At 41.3% G+C, this 20,466-nt stretch overlaps 1 protein-coding gene across 3 annotated transcripts in view; it reads left to right on the top strand.

Moving 5' to 3' along the window:
• The window catches only part of TGS1 (trimethylguanosine synthase 1), a 30,583-nt gene extending 20,567 nt beyond the window's left edge, over positions 1 to 10,016 (top strand). For 2 of the 3 annotated variants that reach the window (XM_054059737.1, XM_054059736.1), the window contains one exon: positions 8,860 to 10,016. In XM_054059737.1, the coding sequence (XP_053915712.1) occupies positions 8,860 to 8,888 (29 nt within the window). In that variant the 3' untranslated portion in view covers positions 8,889 to 10,016. Of the gene's footprint in view, positions 1 to 3,785; positions 3,931 to 8,859 lie in introns of all 3 variants that reach the window. The other variant, XR_008448741.1, reaches the window with a different exon arrangement.
• The last annotated feature ends 10,450 nt before the right edge of the window (positions 10,017 to 20,466 follow it).

Raw genomic sequence — 20,466 nt, 5'->3', positions numbered from 1 at the left:
AAATGGAATAACTTGTATAAGACAACATGTGTTGAACAAATTATCTGATGCCTTAAATTTGAATGGAAACTTAAACTAAGTTTGGTTTGTGATGACGTTGCTCAGGCATGTAATGTTTGCCTCTTCTTTGTCCTCAGAAATTAGCTCTATATTCTCATACATGTAGGTAAGGCTTTCAGAGGCCACTTAGCTCCTAGAATAGGTTGTCTAACAGGCTTAACACGTGAAGTGGTAGTTGTTAAAACTTAAGTACTCTGCCTCTTGTCTCTTGTTTCCTGGCTTGAATGTACAATCGAGGTGTGCTTGTGTGCTTTGTCAATTAAAATCTATTTAGAAGCTGACTTAATTGCCATTGCAATGAAGATGTTTATACTGAGTGTAAGCCAGTGCATCAGTGCAAATTTGCTTGTCTGACAGCAGATCTCAAGCAGAATCGGAAATACATCCAGCAGTTAGAAGCAACCTTAGAATGAAAGTACTGTTTAACCTTTAGTTAAGGTGGTGCAAATTTTGTGGAAAATACATGCTGCTTTTTTCAGTAAAATAGCTAACATAGAATAGGGAACCTACTGCTAGTGTGAAAGCAGGTGGTGACTGACCTTGTCCTAGCTGTTTCATTCATTGCCTTGGTAGACAAGACATCTAACCTTGTTCCACTTAATTTTATTGCAAAACCAGTGTTTATTATGTCTGCAGGGACAGCATTTTCTGTGTAGAATTAGTCTTGTAAGGACATATGTGGTTCTTTGAATTCTCTTAGAAAAGTCACGAAGTTTAGGTGGAAGATGAGACATGAACTTCTGTACTTCTGCCTCGAGAGGGAGCAGCACACCAGTGGAATATGGTTAGTGTGTCTACAAGGTGAAACATTTCCTTTAGTTGCATCAAATCTCCTTGTTTACAAGCATGTACTTGTTACGGAATTTGTAGTGTATACAGGTAAGTTTTTAGGCCAAATCAATCTTTCACAGTATTTCTAATTAAGGAATTATCAGGAATTATTATATATATGTATACGCATGTACATCGAAATATTTTGTTTTATTAATAGTACCTATTGTGTGGCTTGTGTGACAGCCTTGTTGATTCCCATCTTTTTGCAGCACCTTTACATCTGAGTCTTTTCTTTTAGTTATTTTCATATTCCTAAAAGAAAAGAAAAAAGAGAGGAGTTGTAGAAACTACCAATTGGAGGTATATTATTACTGATTCAGTTCTGGGGGGCTAAACTTGTATTTGGCTGCCAATGGTGGTTTTGAAAAGCAGAACTAAAAATTTGACCCACTTGGAATTCCCACAAAGTAGAAAAGAATTAGAAATCGCTGTTTCAAATAGGCTTATATATTTAAAGCAAAATTATGCCCAGCAAAATGAAGTGAAAACACTTAACGAATACTTGGGTAGTTGAAAGCTGGTTTTGCCTTCTATGAGAAGAATTAATTTACTGATTTAAGCTAATATTGTTTATATAAGAGAAAAAGAGTGAGAATATGCATGCCTTGGTAAAATTCAGATGAAAATAGATTTCTTCACCCTGCTGTGTTGTTGATTAACTCATGTGGCAGCAGGGAATTAGGGAATGCTCGACCTTCCCCAGCATCCATCCTCTTCTTGTCGGGTTCATTTCTACCAGATCAAGGGGAAGAAAGGGGATATCTGCAGGAGATCCTACATTTAGGTCTTAATACCCCAGCAAAATTTAACAGCGACCTCCAAGAGTGGCTTGAGAAGTAAGCTGGTTGAGATAGAAAGGTTAAATGTTGTCTCTGAGTATTTAGCAAGCTGTGCTTGCATTGCTATGCACAGTGGGAAGTGTGTGTTCACCTCCGGTGCTGGGGCTCATCCTAAGTAGCCTGATCTCTTGTATGGCCTGTTTTCTCTACCAGATAATATTTCTGTATTCTTAGTATTTGCAACAAAGGAAAAGGAACCTGGGGTTTATTATTGAAGTATCTTCTTAATGGTGGAATAGCTTCTTCTCACCTCATTGTAGAAAGCATCCTTGTCTATCTAAGATACCAAAATGTATCCTCCCAGGTGTTCACATACTAATATAGTGATAATCCTGGCTCCTCTGCTAAGCCATGCGAGTGCTGCCATTGTGATAATTGTTCTCTCACTGGTGGTCAGGATGGGATTGGGCTGCACGATGGTTCCTCCCGATAAACTGATGAGCCTAAAATGTTGGTGACCTGGCATGTTGTGAGATGGATGATCACATCAGCATCTTTACCAACCTAGCCAAGTTTGAGAGGCAGAGTACTGAGGAACCAGGAGCTTAGTAATTATCCCGACTGTGAATGGTTAACTGCTCAGATATTGTATTGTGCCTTAGTCCTAAACTTCTTCACAGTTCTTTGAAGACAGTCATATTGTACAGATTTACTGTTGGCTGTTTAATTTCAGAAACTGTTTCTTTTCTTATAGCACAAAGACGATCTTGTACATATATCTATTTACTGGGGGATTATCTTGAAGTGTCTTTGATTTTTAGATGCTGGAAGTGCATATTTAACTTCTCAAAGATGTTATGCAAGTTTTCATTTTGGGTAGCATGTTATAAAAACATGTATATAAAACCAAATTGAGACACATTTTCGGATAACATTTCAATCTATTAGAATAATATTGATCTACTTTTAAGACAGAACACTGGTGATTTTGTTAATTGAAGATGTTTCTGAGAGTAAAATGCCTTCTTATTGTTCAACTTGAGAGTTACCTCTTTGAGTTAAAATGTTTTGATCTGTCCAAGCTTTAGCCTGTGACAAAATAAAAAAAAATACAGCACAATTTGAAAAAGAGATTTACTGTCCAGAACTCTTTCTCTCTGTGTAGGTGAGTTCAAGCATAATTATAGAACCCTCGAAAGGATATAGGCGTGCTCTGCTTTGAGGGTTATAGCCAGCATGTTGTGAAGTCACAAGGTGGGCCTTTTTAGCTTGCTATGCAGTTTTTGCACTAGTGGTCTTCATGGTGGCATGGGGTGTGAAAAAGGGCCTAATTAAAAAGTGTCAAGAACTTTTCAAATGTGGAATGACTGGAAAAACAACCTCTCTTAAAAATGTGAGTGTAGCTCGCAATCCAATGTTAATATAGTTCCAGTTTCATAACAGGAACTAGTTTTCTGTATTGAAAACAAAGCCTTTTCCTGTTAGAGTTGCTATCAAACTTCTGCAAAATGTCCCCTTTTTCAGCCAGCTGGTTTTTGCTATCATAATAGGTAAGGGTAACAGAGAAAGAGGAGCAACGCTGCTTCTTTGGTAATATATTTCCAAGAAGAATATTCTTCTTTCTTTTAACCATTTTTTAGTAGTATTTCTTCATCAAACCATGTGTGAGGTTTTACACTTCATAAGGTATTGGAGTAAATTCCTAACAAACTTTATGGTTGGGAGAACTGTTAATTGTTGATTGCTGACCACATTGACCATAGTTCTGTGAATTTGACAGACCACGCAAGAAACCTGTGTTTAAAATGGTGAGCAGAACAGCATGGCTGGTGGAACCTTGTCAGGCTGATGGGGTTTTTAGATGGCTGAAGGTAACTTATTGCTCAGGACCTGCAGGATAACTTTTTCTTTATCCTTAAAGCTTTAGAGAGCAACTCAACGGTTTTAACTTAAACCTGTGCAAAGGAAAATCCAATCCTGCCTTTTAACTTTCAGTCAAGACTGATTAGTTTCAAATGGTAGTCAAGACTGTAGCGCTTCAGCCTATGTCCTCTATGAACACATCACTCTGATCAATGAAAGAATTTGCAAAAATGTCTGTGTTCTTTGAAGGAGCTTTTGAGGAGTATAGGTCCACTGAAGGAGTGCAGGCCAGTGGGTGTGCTGCTTGAGAATGCAACACCATAGGCATTTGGAGGATACAGTACTTGGCAGCAGCTGTGTGGTGGACGCAGCACAACATTTCACAGATGTCTGGGTAAGATCTGGTGTGAAGTGATAAATGTGCACGAACAAGGTGTTCTCAGGCGTATGCTCTTCTATCTAAATTATTTATGGTATCCTTCTACATGATTCCTACTCATTGACTGGATCTATATAAACTGGGATCATAATGCAAATTGGCAGGCTCTCTCCAGTTAAACTAGCTAGCGATTTAATTGTTACTGGCTGGTTGTAGTTGGGTCCATCATGAGTTGACCTACCAGCAGTCTGCTTCGTGTTGTATAGGTTTATAACATGGTTCCCACTAGGATAATTTTAGCAGCAGCATTTATTCACTCAAGATAGTGTTCTTAAACAGAGAAGCAGAGTAAGAAAGATTTGCGTTAGTCTTTATGCACTGTTGATAACTTTTTTTTTAACCAGTCATTTTTCAGACATTTTCCTGTTTGTGTATTCAAAACCTTCTGTGTGTCTTGACTATTTGCAGGTTTGATGACTGGTGCAAAACTATAAAGGGGGTAGATTCCTGGATTTGTTTTTTTTAGGAGTTGAGAGGGAGGTGTTTGAGGCTAATGGGGATTTTTTTTGGGTTGTGTGTGATAGCTATGCCTAAATGTGTGAAATTATCTTACTGTTGCTGGAGCTTTTGCTGTTCTAGATGTTGGTAACAGACCTGGCTTATGTTCCAGCTGCTGCCAGAAAATAATTATCTTTTTGCTCTTCTTCTAGTGCTTAGAGTGATTCCCTGAGCCCAAAATTAAGCAAGGTGCTCTTGACCCTGATAGTCATACAAAGAATACACATCACGCAGGTGCTTTTTTTAATCTCCCCTTGCCTTTGTTCCCGTGTCCCGTGTCTTTGTTTGCTTTGAGAGAATCTAGAGATAGACACCCAAGCCTTGTTCTGTCTGCAGGTCTCGTGCCTGGATGAGAAGGTGTTTGCTGTGTTTCAGTTTTTAAAATTCCAGTGGTTACAAATGACTCCTCAATAAAGAGAGTGTAAAGACAGGCAAAACTTTTATTACTGTTGTTGTTATGTTTGCTTATTTTAATTCTATCTGGTGTCATTCCCAGAACAAAGTCATACCAGAGAGATCAGTTTAACAAAAAAATATACAGTAATCTCTGTTAATTAAGAAATTTGATGGGAGACTGACTTTCATTTGGCTGTGATTTTAGATGAGATTGATGACTAGAGACCTAGCCAAATGTCTCATTTAGGAGTACATATAATAACAAGCAAAGCAGGCTCCTGAGAGGCCAGGAGATGATCTTGGGTTCATTTTATTGTAAAGACGCTTTGGTGTTACGAGAGTTGGTAGGTAAAAAACTGTGGGTTGATGTATTTTTGCAGGCTCAGCATTTTTAAGTGAATATAATTGTGTATACTTGAGCTGTAGCTATTGTATTCATAACAGCGGCTTTTAAGCAGCGTAGTTTAAACTCACCTTACATTGCCTGCCCTTTATGAAAGATAAAGCCAGAAGATAACCGCAGCATACACCAACCCAGATCAATACATCTATGTTTCAGTCTTCCTGAAGTTCTTAGTGCTCGAATACTGAATTGTGGCTTGCCCGTCTAAAGTTTAAAAAGTAATAAATCTCTTCCTGTCAAAGGGTGGCAGCAGAACTGTGGCAGTGGCATAATTCACCTGCAGATTTTTTTTAAAATGCTGCCTGAGAGCATTTTGTTTTATTACAGTTGGTGTAAAGAATGCCATTGCCTTTCTTTCAAGTGAGTTGGGAAATTTTTTTTCCCCCTAGTCTTTGGGTTCTTTTTTTTTTTTTTCCTCGCCTCTGTTTTTATTAGTGTTGTGTGAAATGAGATGAGTCACAGTGTCCTGGTGTGATTAGTTATTAAGGCAAAAAGCTCACTTCTCATATGCTAGAAAAGTTTTTGGAGGGGAAATAAAATATCATTAGAGGTTTTTAACATAGTAACCTTAGTTCGTAGCTGGAGCAGATAGGAAGTCACCAAAGGAATTTCAGTATGATGAAAAAAAAACTTGCAAGGCCAGCAGGAAAACCTTTTGAATTCAAAACCACACTGGATAATAGAAAGCAAGTTTGCACCTTAACTTGTGCTCCTAAGATAAGCTTCAATGTTCATTTCCCTTTTCATATTTCTCTTCTGATGTGTCATATTTTAAAATTTGAGACCCAACCTCCTGGCTGCGTTTTTAATGCTCTGCAGCTGTGGTCCGTTTCCATCAGCCGTCACTGAACTGAAGGACAAAGCATCCAGATGAGAGGAAGATGGGGAGGCATCCTTTACCTGTGCCTGAGGAGACATGAGGCACATACAGAACTACCCAGCAGAGCACAGGAGGCAATACCTGCCCCCCCTCCCCGCCCCAGTACGTGGGTTCAGGCTACAGAACAAACCAGGATGAGGAGAGTTGTGATGTTTGCATAGGAAAATGCAAAATAAACAAGTTTTGGTCTAGTCCAATTTTTTTTAAGAAATGAAGAAGCTTATTTGTACTCACCATTGTAGTTTGCTGCAAAACCAGGAGGTGCACGTCAGTATTTCTAAAAATAAGTGAGCACCTATGTTTTTCTCAAAGCATCGTTCCTCAATCTGCTGTTATTTTTAGAGGGCATCCCGCTGCCAAGCTGGCACCTTTCTGAAGCTTGGTGTGTGGCAGCTTTTCCTCGTTACACCATCACAGTTGACTGAGCCCTTCCAAGGAAAACTTGGCAACTCCTACTTAATTAAATTTGCGACCTCCAGCAATTTGCAAATAAGCATCGTCACAGAGGGTTTGCATTTCTCTTCTCTGAGTATCACAAAGGGTTTAGGGAGCATACAGTGCCAGATCCATCCCTGCTGAGCTTACGCCCATATGCTTATTTAGATTTTTGTCACCTCCAGGCCTATGAAATACTTTTAGTGATCATTTTGAAATTAGTCTTAGTTATCATGGATTTAGCACTTAGAAACTAGACATAGCGTGTGTAACTTCTCAGATGTTCCTCAGTAGATGCCACCCCTCAGCAGAGGAGAGACATTTGCCTGTGCTACTACTGAAGCGTTTTGCTTTTATTTTGTCTTCAAAGGGAAATATTTAGTAAACACTTGTGTTTAATATCAATGTCTTAGCCATACTTAGCTATGGTTAGTGACACAAATTGTACCATGAAAGCGGGAGTATGTAACCCCAAGACAGTAATTTCAATATTCTTGTATTAAGTTGACTAATGCAATTAATGTTTTAGAATGCTCAAACAACATTGGCTACAAAGTCTGTAATGGAAGGGTCATTCCGGCTTTTATTCATAATAAATTAGAAGTACAAATTTAATATCTACCTAGAAAAAATACACATTGCCTCACAATGTGTGGGATGTTAACTGATTTTAGGATTTCAAGTAAGAAAAGATAAGTAATAAAATTAACATTCCTGATCACTTGCCAATTTCAGATTCTTGTGCTATTTATAAATCAGCCAGCTTCTGCTTTTTCGCTTAAGTGGCAGGTTCCTCTTTGACAAGAACGTGGAGACTTTTTTTCCTATTAACATTAAGCTGAAGGATGAAGAAACTGCTCATGCTTCTGTTTTTGTAAGCAGAAACGAAAAGAGAAATTAAAGAAAAAACCCTCACATAGAAAAGTAAATGCCTGGTTTAGAGCAGTGTGGTAATTTTCTGAGCAAGTCAATTAAAGTTCAAAGTATAATTTAGATTAAACTGTTATTTCCTCCTGATAGTAGGCTGGTTTATTACTTACAGTAAAATAGGGGAAGTTCAGCATGTTTATATTTAAACCTGCACTACAGAGTCAAATCTCAAAGGAGTTTAGTAGTGTTAATAATGCAACTTTTAAGTTTCCCCTGCCAACATCACAGACTTCTTGGTTTAAAGGTCAGTTAAAATCTACTGCAGGCTTGTAGATCTTGATCACTTTGTTTGCCCAGGAAGTTTCCCTGCATAGGGAACTATAGAAATAATTTTCTTGCAGCAGGCAAGGAAAACAGAAGCATGGAACAGAACTGGCTGTGGAGCAGGGACCCCCACCACAGCACAGGTCATAAGGGTTCACACTGTGGAGGAAAAAGCGGTTGGTGCTCAATTTTAGTGGTGTCCTCTGTCCTGGTGAGAAATCGGTGGCCTATATGATGGTGGTCCTTCAGAAGGATGGTACTAGGCATCAGAAGGCAGAACATGAGAGAGTATTGCGTGCTCCAGTCCAAAATGCAAAGTCTGCTGCAAAATGTTTTCTGTCTGGAATCATTAAGCATTAAAGGTGTGCACTGGGTTCAGTCAACAGAGCATGAACAGTAAAATTCTCACTCCAGTGATTGTAAACACAAGAGCTGAGACCAGCACTGCCTGACAGGCTCTCTCTGCCTGCAGCTACTCAGCTGCCCCACAGCCTTATCCTCAACACTGCCTGAGACTCCAGTGCACAAACAGCATTTTTTTTTTTGTTCTTGTAATAGCAACAACAAGCAACTATAACTTTTTTGTTGTGAGCTGCTCTGCCTGATTGGAGTTGGTTTTGCTTGAGTTGTTATCCCCCTCCCGCCCTTCAATGCAACCTTTGTTTCCCAATTCCAGGATTTTGTTTTACTCTTCCCCAAAAGCTTGAGATTTTGACACCTTCAAAGCACAGTTTACAGCTTGCTTTTTGCTGCACTGCAACTGAGTGTCCCAGATGCCAAGTACCCTGCAAACCAGAGTCTAGCATCACAGTGCAGCATGTGAAACAATGACAATTTATCTCTAGTTCTAAGTCCTCCTTTTTTTGTGGCTTGGAATAAGGGGTATTTTTAGTCACAGGAAAACCATGAACCACTTCTGCGAGTAAAAGAGCACCAAAAGCATTAGGTGCCAGGGAATTTTGTCACCAGTATTGACAGAGCCAGATAGTTGTTTTACATAATATTTCAAGTGAATGATAGGTTTGGGGGTTTGCCTCTTCTCATTGACTAATCTGCTTTTTGTTATTTGTTTTTTCAGGTGGCTTCCTTAGCAGGACCAGGAGGTAAAGTTGAAATAGAACAAAATTTTCTCAATAACAAACTGAAGACAATAACAGCTTATTTTGGTGATCTAATAAGGCGCGACATCTCCTAAACTCTGTGTGGATTCTTCCAAATGGAACCTCACTGACTGCTGCTTTGCTTAAGCTCTTGTACAGCTGGCTGGTCAAAAATGACATAAAGCCATTTTACGATTTCATTTCTGTTTACGAAAAAATGTTCTGTTTATTGCTACTGTTAATAAATATTTTGTAGTAATTTTACCAAAATTCTAAATATAGTGTAGCTGTCAATGTAGGAAAAAAGATCTTTATAAAATGCAGTCTTGCAAGGTTCAAGTCCAACCGGTTGAAGGGAAGTTCAGGATTTCTTTGCAACTCTCGTGTGCACTACTTCTGTACTTGCTCCCATTCAGAGGGTCAAAAAGGGTAGCCTGAAAGCTGTCGTGTGTCAAGAACTGCTGTCTGTGCTTGAGAAACAAGTGTCTGAACATCAGGTGGAATGCGAAAGTCAGGTACACCACCAGAGGTTCACTCAGTTCACTTCTCTGTCTCTCTGCTCACTGGGGAACCTTTTCAGCTTTTCTGTGTAGGATGAAGGTCCGTGCATTTCTCACAGTGAGTACTCTGGCTTGTTGCAGCGCAGGCAGAGCGTGGCTGGAAGCAGGGCTCTACCCTCTGGGTTTTGTTATTTATTTTATTTTTTTTCCACCTTGTGAGCCCTCTTTGTTACAAAGATGCTTTGAAGAAATCTTCTGACTGAAGATTTGTCGAAGTTACCAGAGGGGTATGCATCCCCACTCTTTTTGACAATTTTTTTGGGTCCTTGCACAGGTTTCAGGGAGGGAAGAGGGAGCCCACCCCCTCCCTGGCGAGGCCTCTCTGCTCCCATTGAGCATCTTAGGGAGAAGAGTGGCATTTGGGAGGCAGGCAAGAAGTGTCGAGGGCACGAATAGAATCGTAGAATAGTTAAGATTGGAAGGGACCTTAAAGATCATCCAGTTTGAACCCCCCTGCCATGGGCAGGGACGTCCCACCAAATCAGGCTGCCTAAGGCCGCATCCATCCTGGCCTTGAACACCTCCAGGGATGGGGCAGCCACAACTTCCCTGGGCAACCTGTGCCAGTGTCTCACCACTCTCATGGTGAAGAAATTCTTCCTATTTTATAGTCTAAATCTGCCCCTCTCCAGTTTATACCCGTTCCCCCCTGGTCCTATCCCCACAAGCCTTTATGAATAGTCCCTCTCCAGCTTTCCTGTAGGTCCCGTTTGGGTACTGGAAGGTCACTATAAGATCTCCTTGGAGCCTTCTCCGGGCTGAACAGGCCCAACTTAATATGGCACTCTCTCACTGAAATGCATCTACAGTAAGAACCCAAGATCTCTTTTGAACCTGAATTTTTTCAGGTAAGAAAGTAGAAATATAGTTTCTAAGACAATAAATTAGTGCTGCTTCTGTGCTTGGAGTACAGAAGGGCACTAAAGGCAGCAGCGACTAAGCACTAAAGTGTGCATTAGTGCTGGCAACCAAAACTCTGTAGAATAACTGTAGTATGACCAAATAAGAGGATTTTCCACCTCCCCCTACCACCCCCATAAGGAATGCAATCCAACTTTTCAAATCAGTTAGGAGACCAAAGTGTCTCTATATGGGATGTTAAAAAACACGTGTGCAACCTCACTCAGTGCAAGTTCGCAGAGCAGTGAAATAGCACTTGGGACGTAATTTTTGTCTACCTTCAGTCTCCATTCAGAATGACACAAGTGCTAAACTGTTAATGACCGTTCCATCCATCCTTCAGGTGAGGTATTTTAGATTACTTTGAAGGTAATTCGACTAACTTGCATTTTGCTACTGTACTACAGTGAGGAAGAAGTGTTGTGATAGTGCCAGACTCCGTGTCAATATTTACAGGGAATTGTGAAGAAGAAAAATTATCTGCTCTTCAATATTCCTTAAAAGTTGGCTGTTGGAGAGCAGGGGAGATTGGCAAGAATGCTAGTATTACAGGATATCCAAACCTACTGTAGCAGTGGCACATCAGTGTAATGATGCTGTCAAATTCTCACTACAAGCTACCAAAAAAACTAAGAAAGAGTTATGAGGCCAAATTAAAAATAAATTCATTTATACTGTGTATGTCACAGAGTGCACTAAAATTTAAGTATATTGGACTTATTGCTGCTTATAGAAATACTGTTGTCTTTTTAGTAAGTCCTGTCTTCTTCCCTAAGGTTAAAAAGTAGCTTTAGAAGCATTTTGAGATCTTGCTGATGCTGCTCCCATGAAAGGAAGCTCTGTGGGGGAAATACCAGTGAATTTACTTTTACCTTCAGGAATGTAGTCCCGTTTTGTGCAGTGCTCAGTATGCAATATGTGGAAGCTGTAATATGACATTAAAAGTGCAACATTTACTGGTTTTCTTCCAATATAATGAACTTACTGATTTATCAAAGGTTTCAGCTGAGCTTTGCAAGCATGTGAAGCACCAAAAGCAGAAGAATATCCTTGTTCATGGCTGTTCTCTTCAGTAACCAAGTATAAGGTCTTTTTAATATTTTTTTCAAGTGCAGCGCACTTTGGTGGGTTGTGATAAATGTTTGCCCTCAGCTTCCCACTCAGACAGAACAAGTGAAGTTCCCCAAAGCTGTAAATGAGTTAATCAACAGATTGACAAAGGTGAAGAGATTAACAAAGCCTAAAATATGTCTATAAGTATTTTTACTTCAGTGTTAGTAATTTCAACCAACAAATTCTTCGTGGAGGGCTGCTTCATTCATGATAGGAGTTCTTGTAAAACGTAATTCAGCTTTATATTGTAGAAAAAAAGTTAATATGGGCTGAGACGCAGTAAATTCATAGACAACACAGAGTTTTAATACCCCTTCTGGGACCCAGGTAGTATTTTGTATACAATATGTTAGGCTGCAGAGATGTTTTGTTGCTACTTTAGAGTAAATACTCATAGAGGTTTGATCTTTTACCAATTTTAAGCCACAAGATAAACTGTAGGAAAAATGCTTAATTAATATTTGGACTAAAAGCAGTGAATACACACTGTTTTATACTTTCCACTCTGTTCTTAGCTCCTAATCTCTTAGGTATATCTTAATTAAATCCAACATTAAATCAAACCCATCGGTTTCTTTTTCTGGTGTGTGGTATGGAGAGGAGCAATGGAATGTGCAGTTAAAACAAGTGCTTTAGAAGGCTGAAGCTTAATTGCAGGTACAAAGGGAGCAGAGCATCAATGAGGCTGAGCAACTGTCTCTTCATGGTAGGACAGTTGGCATAGTACCCTTCTCTGAAGGCTCTGCTGGTGTTATGGTGAAAAATCACTGTTCCATGAAGTTTTAATGTACAGGGTTTAAAAAATCTTCCCCAAGCGTAGTGCTTCTGAAATAACATCTGGGTCTGTTCGTGCAACTCAGGGGTTATGTAAACAAATTAATGTTACACCACAGTGACCATGGTAACATTTAAAAGAGGGAAACCCCGTAAATAGTGCAGGGGAAAAATTACTTGCTGTAATTCATTGAACAAATCAGTAGAAAATTGGATCATTTTTACTTGGTTTACTCTCTTTGCTTTCGTATGCCTCAACCTCACCATTTGCTTTAACAGTCCTCTCCCTCCCACCACATGAATCTTCCCACCTCCAAATACCTAAGAAGGACAGTATTTTTAACACATAGTGTAAACTAATTTAACATTGTTAGTTTTTACTTTGCAACACAGGTACCAGTATTCCTGCCACTGGAGTTTCTGCAGTCCAGAGTATTTTGAAAAGCTGATTATCACTGTCAAGGAAATTTTTAGATTTCTGTATGAAAAGAGAACAGATATATTTGCAAGCATGTGGGGCAGTGGCAAAGGAATAAATGCTCTAAAAGTAGGCCTGAAATAGATTCAGACCCTCTCCCATTTCAGCTGTTGGTGCAGCTGTCAAGCAGTCCAGCCTGCTCCATGTGGGGAGAGTACTACCCATAGACACACTCTGGGGAAGTACTTGCGAGAGTGATGTTGATTCAGGTAAGCAAAGTTCCCCAACTGCCCGAAATAGTTCATACTGAAAAAAAAATTCCAGCTTGTTACTCATGAGGCAAGAGAAGGGATCACTAGCTGAAAGGAAACATCAGGAACAGTTGGACTGATTGAATCTAGAGAGGCTGGTGAAAAATCCTAGCTGCAACCATGGAGGGTGGAGGCAGGAGAAAAGGCTGAGCTTGCAAACAGGGCTTGTCCACCCTGGGGTTTGGTTTCCACTTCAGCATAGTCTCTCTGTGTAAACACGTTTGGCTTAGTGGTGTCTCTTAAAGATGTCTGAGGCTTTGGTAGAGCCTGAGCCATGCTGTAAGCAGGGTTGTTGCCCAGGGCAGCAATGGGAAGGGCAGCAGCCCGCCTGGGAACCTGGACAGCATCTGGGCTCTGCTCCAGGGTTTCCCTGTGCCAGGGAATTCACCAGCCATGCTGTGCACACAGCTCTACAAAACTACCCCTGCGATGTGTGGCAGGTTCTCACCATTTACCTTCTACAAACTTGAGCTACTCTCAGATTTCGCTGTCTAAAGACTCAGGGATCAGTGCCTTTTTAGCACGTTGTGGGAGTTGGGAAGCAGGGTTCTGCCATCAGCCCCTTGTGCACTCTTATTCAACTCTTATGCAAATGCCTGTTCTGAGCTCTTCCTTTTGTCACATCTCTGAGGTCTTGGCCCATCACCCCATGAGGTTTCAAAACCAGAACAAGTTTCAAAGCATTTCCCAGCAGCACAGTCTTCTCTGAAAACCTGAAATGTTGCTCCAGGTTTCTGGGTTCTCAGATTGCTGAGAGGGGGAAAAAAAAGCACTATTAGAAGCAGCCTGGTTTTTATGAGAGAACAATCCTTCCTGTCTCTCCCTGTGACTCAACTCACTTTCTTCCTTTTTCTTAAGGATGTACTGCAAGCTTCTTGAGAAACCCCTGTGGTTTACTAGAGGAGTGCAATGGCATCACCAGAGCTTTAGCACATTGAGCATTGAGGCTCACAATGTGCCTTTGTTGTGTGGGAAGTAATGAAATACCTTTTCCCAATCTTTTATCCTAAAAGTGTGGCCAAAGAATGAGTATCAGAGAGTGTATTCCTCTGAATAGTTATTGCGGGTTGAATAAATACATTTATCACACCAGTGCACCGTTACCCTCAGTTCTGGGGGTTCATCACATTGTCACATTGTCAGACACAGGGATGGTCACAGTGGCAGGAGCTTTTGTAAAAGGTAGTATTATGATCTGACAGCAAAAGCCATCCTAAGGTATTCATTAAATTGTTCCAGGCACCGGGACAGCCTATGATTATATCAAAGAGGGGAGCAGGTTGTACGCTCTTCTTTGCCAGTGTACGCAAACTTAATCTGAAAGTCTGCCTAGGAAGGTTAAACATGGACAGCTTTGTTCAAGAGAACTCCAAAGTGGCAGATCCCATCACCCTGGAGGACCACTCCAGGGGGACTGCCCGTGCCAAACCTCCATGCCAGTGCGGGAATGATTTCTGTGGATGCAGGTTGCAGCTGGGCTTATCCAGGGGGTTCCATCAGACATCAGACTGTATGTTCCCAACAGACGCAAGTTGTCTGCAGCTCAGGCTCAGATCTGCGCTTTTGGAAAGTGATGGTCCCCCAAAGTGAAGCTGGAGTTCCCCGGCAAGCATCTGTGTGGGGAGACCCAGACTGTGGTTCCTGCTGCGGGAAAAACCACACTGACGGAAATGCTTTTAGTGATGAATTTTGACACTGAGAAGCCCAGTTCTCCCAAGAAAAGCAAATCTCATGGAGGTTCTTCAGCTAATATGGAAACTGCCAGCCAGAGTATTCATTAACCCATTAAAGAGGCGCTGTTAGTAGTCAGGTTTGAGAACAATCTGTGTGGTTATGTAATGTAAGATGGGACATTATCTACAAACAAGTCCTCCTGATGGCTCAGGAACCAGCGGGACAGAGCCCAGGGCCAATGGAGCTGTGTTCAGGCTGCAGATCTGAATGCTACAGTGCCTGGATTGTACCTTCTGCAAGAGACACTGTGTCCACTTTTACTTCTTGCTGCCAAGTTTTGTGACTTTACTGACAGTCTTTTGATTTTTTTATGCAGCTTGGAAAGAGCATTGTCTGAAAAAGAGCTTTCATCTAAAAATAAATCCATAGTTCCTGCAGTTAAGAAAAAAACAAACAAACAAAAACAACGAACAAAACCAGCTGACACAAACTCAAGACCTGGTTTCATTATACTAGTTCAGATATCAGAGAAGAATGCCTGAAATGTAACTATTTTGCAATTACTTTACAAGTCCACCTCATGTTTTGGCCCGAGGCACGGAGATGAAGAGAGGCTGAGATGATTTTTCAGCAGTTGGGATTGACCACGCTGCTTGTTTCTGCTGCTGCTCTGATTTATCAGCTTTGTTTGCAGAACAGCAGGCATTTATTATAGAGAAGTTGAAGCAGGAAATAGTCGGACTTCTTGCATGCTTATTTTCTCTGTTAATGAGGAGAATGACCTAATCCAAAATTATTGTCTCCTGTTCTGTTTTAAAAATTCAAAGTGAAGGCATCACTTAACAATTTTGCAAGTAGAAAACTGATACAGATGGATGAGGTGGCTACAGGATCAAGGTCTGCTGAGAAGAGATCCAATTTGGCAAAACTTACACTGTCCAGTAAGCTAAAAAAATTTAGTTATGCCAGCACGGAAGACTCAGAAAACACTAGAAGATACATAATCTGAACTCGGCCCAGGAGAAAATGTATTGATGAGCAGCTGCTTGACCGCTATAAACCATGCGAGAAGTGAACATGAGTATTTGCCTGGCTCAGAGCATGTAGACAGAAATGATCAGTGGTGGGGATTAGGGGCCTGGGAAAACTGCTGGGAGTAGAAATCCCAAGGAGCAGCACGTCCCTGCTTAGAAGTCACTTGCTTAGCTGAGAAATAGAAAGAGACAGAATTTATAGGTCAGAGTTTATAGGTATCCAAACTTGCAGAAAGTTCATAAGTTTTAAGAGAGAAAGAAAAACCAGATCATTGTGCCCGGGCTAGTGAGGGTGTTTGAGGGAATGCATGGGAGCAGACCTGGATTATTACAAAGGTTCGCTAATGCTAAAGGTGCAAAGCAGGACCATTGTGAGCAAAGATGAATGGCAAAATCCATGGCAATTCACAATAACTTAAATAAAGACCTATTAAGAAAAGATCAAATTCCTGCCAGTGTCCACGTTGTGTTAAGAAAATACCACTTCCTTTCCTCGTCTGTACTGAGTTTTTTATTGCCTTTTGGGCCATGCAGGGAACTTCATTTTTCATTTACATGAGATAAGTGATCTGATGACCTTGGTGACAGGTGTCAACTCATGTTTTTCAAACTGCACACCAAATGGCAATGCTGGGATCCCCACCAGCAGCAGCATTTTCCACACCTTACCGCAAAGGAAGTCAGTGCACTAACTGCACTGTGCTGCCCACAGCAGGACTGCCAAATGCTGTAGCACACCAGGCAAACTGTATTTTGGAGAAAAATGCTTCAGCTGGTAGGCCTGGGAGCCAACTGTCCTGTACTGGGGGTAAAGAATAACTAGCCAACCTGACCCCAATAGGCAGCAGGTTGCTACGAGGTACCCTCTTCATAACATCTGAAATGCTTCAAGCTCCCTGTGGGTCTTGAAGCACTGTCCTTTCCTGGTTAGTTTTTCATGAAGAATAGGTCAAAATGAGTCAGTGGTGATAACTGTTTGTTTTCAAGCAGTCATAGGTCATAGGAGAAAAGAGGAATGCTGCAGTGTGCTGCTTGCACCATAAAGAGTATTTGCTAAGACCACTGGGGGTTAATGTGAAAAGCTGTGAATAAACACAAGAGTAGACAGCAAAAGTTTTGAAGTCATGACTTCTTGTTGATTCCTTGTTATTCTAGCTGGATGTTTACTTGGTACCACAGATGGCATAAGCCCCAAATCCCTTCCTCATAGTCAGAGATTCTCAGATATCTTCATGTCATGTTGTCTTCCTACCATGGCAACCCAGATTCCAATCACAAAATCAGTGTCCAGCCCTTCAGCAGGGGCTACTACAGCTAAGTCAACATGGGCAGTGCAACACCCTAGGAAGGGGGCTACAGAGGAAAACCACCAGTGCAGAGGCCCCTTGCTGGGCCCATTGCTGGGATTTTATCAGAGAGCAGCTCTAATCCAGTCCTGTGGGCTAAGTGCGCATTGATGGTCAAAGTGATCTGGATACACTTCTCCTGGCAGGAATCCAACTTGCACACTCCAAGACTATGCTGCAATGTGAGCCACAGCAAGGGGGGAAACCATAAAATTGGTTTTAAAAAGTATGTTCTTTATCCCAGTTAAACTTCTACACTAGAGATACCTGGAGATAGCAGGTACCTTAGCCAGGAACTGAAGTCCAGCTCAGCATCATGATGCTTTCTAGCTGGAAGAACTGGAGGGCCAACTGCAGCTAAAAAAATGATAAAAATCACTTCTAGCCTTCTATGCTTCTCCTTACACTTATCTGTCTCTACAGACAGCAACTGAATGCTTCTACTTTGCGTGTCAATAAAATTTCACTTTGCCCTCATTTAAAATTCATTTCAGTTTGGGCTGAGTGATTTCAGGCTGGCAAACTACCAGTATCTCATTCTCTAGGGAACAGCAGTCCCAGCTGGAACTGTGAAAGCAGCGCCCATCAGCTGCACAGGTCCTTGTGAATGCTGGGGCTGCTCCACCACGGAGCCATAAAGGCCAGTTTCAAGAAGTAAGAAGTGCAGTGGGGAACTGGAGTATCACTGGGAAAACCCAAATCCTGGCAGCCCCTCCAAAATTATAATTTTTTTCCCTTCCATGACATTTTCTATGGAAAAAAACTGTGTGTCACCTCATGTAAGAGCTGCAGAGACGTACCACCCTTACAGATGTTGGCTCAGAGAGTAATTTAATAATAAATACTTTTCTGTTAATTTTATATCTACTGTGAGCTTTCCTAAGAATATCAGATGCTACTATACAAACAACACAGTTACCAAGATGGTTATCTCACACACCACCTCCGCCTTTTTCCCATTCATCTGGATCTTGTGAAGCGCTGAGGGCACATAGATGCTGGCCATCCTTAACCTCATGGGTGCTCAGACCATTGCAGCACTGGAACCATGCGTGACACAGAAGTGGAGCTGCTGGGTGTAATTCAGAAAAGAAATTATGCAACTCAGACTAAGAAATTAATGAAGTGATAGCAAGCAGGGCAAGATTGTTTTAAAATAAGAATGAATTATTATTGTATAACTAAGTTGATTATGCATCCGAGTTGAGATGTACAGAGTGGGTGGGCTACGCTATAGCTGGGAGAAGCCGGGCACACAGCCAGCACTGTACAATGTGTGTGTTTGTGTGGCTGGTGGCAAGCAAATCCGTCACCCTCTTTGGAGAGTACTGTAAATGTGAGCGGGGTCTGCCAGATGGCAAACATCCGGAAAGGCACAAGGAGAGAGCAAAGCATAACCACATTGTTCATGGCAGTCAGCAGACTGGGTCTGTCCACAGATGGAAACTTGCTAATCACAGGCCTGGTGTGAGCTCACGGGAAAACGCTGACAAAGTTGAACCCCAGTTCCCCATCCTCCTCTGCGCAATTGAAAAACCAGGATGAGGGTCTGGATTGATCTAATCTTCTAAGTTTGCACAAATCTGGAGGAAAGAGCAAGCCTGGATGTGGCTGAGCTGCTCTCGGTGCCAGACATACAGAGGGGCTGTATGAAGACAAACTAACTGTGCTCTCGCAGCTCATTAGCTCTGGGGCTAATTAGAAACTGAATCATACTGTAGATTAACTCAGAATAAAATTCCCAAATCAGAAAGTTCAAGGAATGCAAATATGTCCCCCCTCTCTTCTCCCACTTCCTTTGCTTGTTACTCTCCATTGGCAGCCACAGGATAAGGTATTCTAAGGCTGCTGAATGTCGATGTGGAACAGGGAGGAGGAATTTCTATGTAGCTGTTATCTCAGTTGCATTATGCTGCTACTTCCAGAAACCGAATTCCATGAGATGAAGGCAAGAAAGTCTGGAAGAAAAGAAAGCTCCCCCCTCCCCACCTACATCCAGTCTGTATACGACTAAGCTACGTCTTTGCAAAACCTTTTGTCATTTTTCCTTTTCAAGGCAAACGGAGGAAACAGAGAACAATGTGGGACTTGTGCCCATGTCCTACTCCATTGCCATGGACTGCCTTGGCTCAGGAGACGTGTGAGCAAGGATGAGCTGCAGCTGTCTGTGGAGAGGTTGCTTACCTGAGACTTCTGTTTCAAGCCACAAATCTCTGTGCAACATGCTTTCTGAATCACTCTTCTGTGTGATAAAGAGGGCCAGTCTTTTAGCCTCTGGTGTCTTTCAATTTTACTTTTTTCCCATAGGAGTCCAAATAAGATAAGTCTGAGACGGCTGTCTGAGTCTAAGTGAAAACAGGTAGCTCAGAAAAGTCAATAAATTTGCACCAAAGGACAAAACAGTATGTCTTCTTGAAGCCAGCTATTGATACTTCGAGTTCCACCTTACTCTAGAAACAAAAGGACCTAGCAGAAACACCACCACTTGGGTGCTGGGCTGTGACATATTTTAACATCTGTGTGAGATCTTTACACTATGTTGGGGTGTGTTTATTTGTCAAGGATTGACAGAAGGGCACTTTGTAAAGAAAGGAGACTCTTTCACACTACTGTGATATAATGGGTTGTTAGTGACTTGTCAGTTCATGTTTTCAATTATGATTATTACTATTATTTTAAAACTGTAGGTGTTTCTGAAATTGCTTTATATCAGATAATAAGTATACTCATTCTTCAGTTACAGTAATTAGCATTCTGAGTTCGATTCTGTCACCTCAACGGCTCCAAGAGCTGGGACTGGTTACCACACACACAAAGCTCTTAGCTCTTTTCCATAAATAGATTACAATCTCCCAGTTTTAACTCCTGTTGTCCCAAAGATCAGCCTTTCTGCCCTTGTCTTTTCCTTGGCCCATTCTTGTCATTTCTTCAGTGTTTCTCACCCTGCAAATGATGTATCATGCAAAGAAGTGCCTCTTTTTGACCAAAATAAAAACGCAGTCCCTAAGCAATTCCCACCCCTTGGCACGTTGAGGTAAAGCATATTTACTCAAAGCGTCCCTAATGAACAGCTTCAGTATTAGCCCTTCCTATGCTGCTCTTATGTTTCATACCAATTGTGAACACATTCCTCAGCCCCGGGAGAGGACACTTCTGTCCATTGACAGGCTATGACATGGAGCAGCTTGAAAAAGCTGTGAGTGCCTATCTGGCTGAAAACAAACTCATGAGCAGTGGGTAGGGCAGAGAAAAATATTGCTTTTCAAAATTGCCTAAAAATCTGAGCCTGACCTAAAAAGAAGCAAAGTACCAGAGCAAGTCAGTAGGAGCAAAGAGAGGGGAGGATTTGATAGAGTGGTGCTGTGAGATACAAGACCTTAAGATATGTTATTGAATCAGAAAAATGTTTTCCTGAAAAAAATGATGGCACATCACTGGAGAAAGCTCTGAAGGAG

The sequence above is a fragment of the Cuculus canorus genome, chromosome 2 (assembly GCF_017976375.1).
Source record: "Cuculus canorus isolate bCucCan1 chromosome 2, bCucCan1.pri, whole genome shotgun sequence".
Classification (NCBI taxonomy): Eukaryota; Metazoa; Chordata; class Aves; order Cuculiformes; family Cuculidae; genus Cuculus; species Cuculus canorus.
This window is presented reverse-complemented; position numbering and strand designations above follow the sequence as displayed.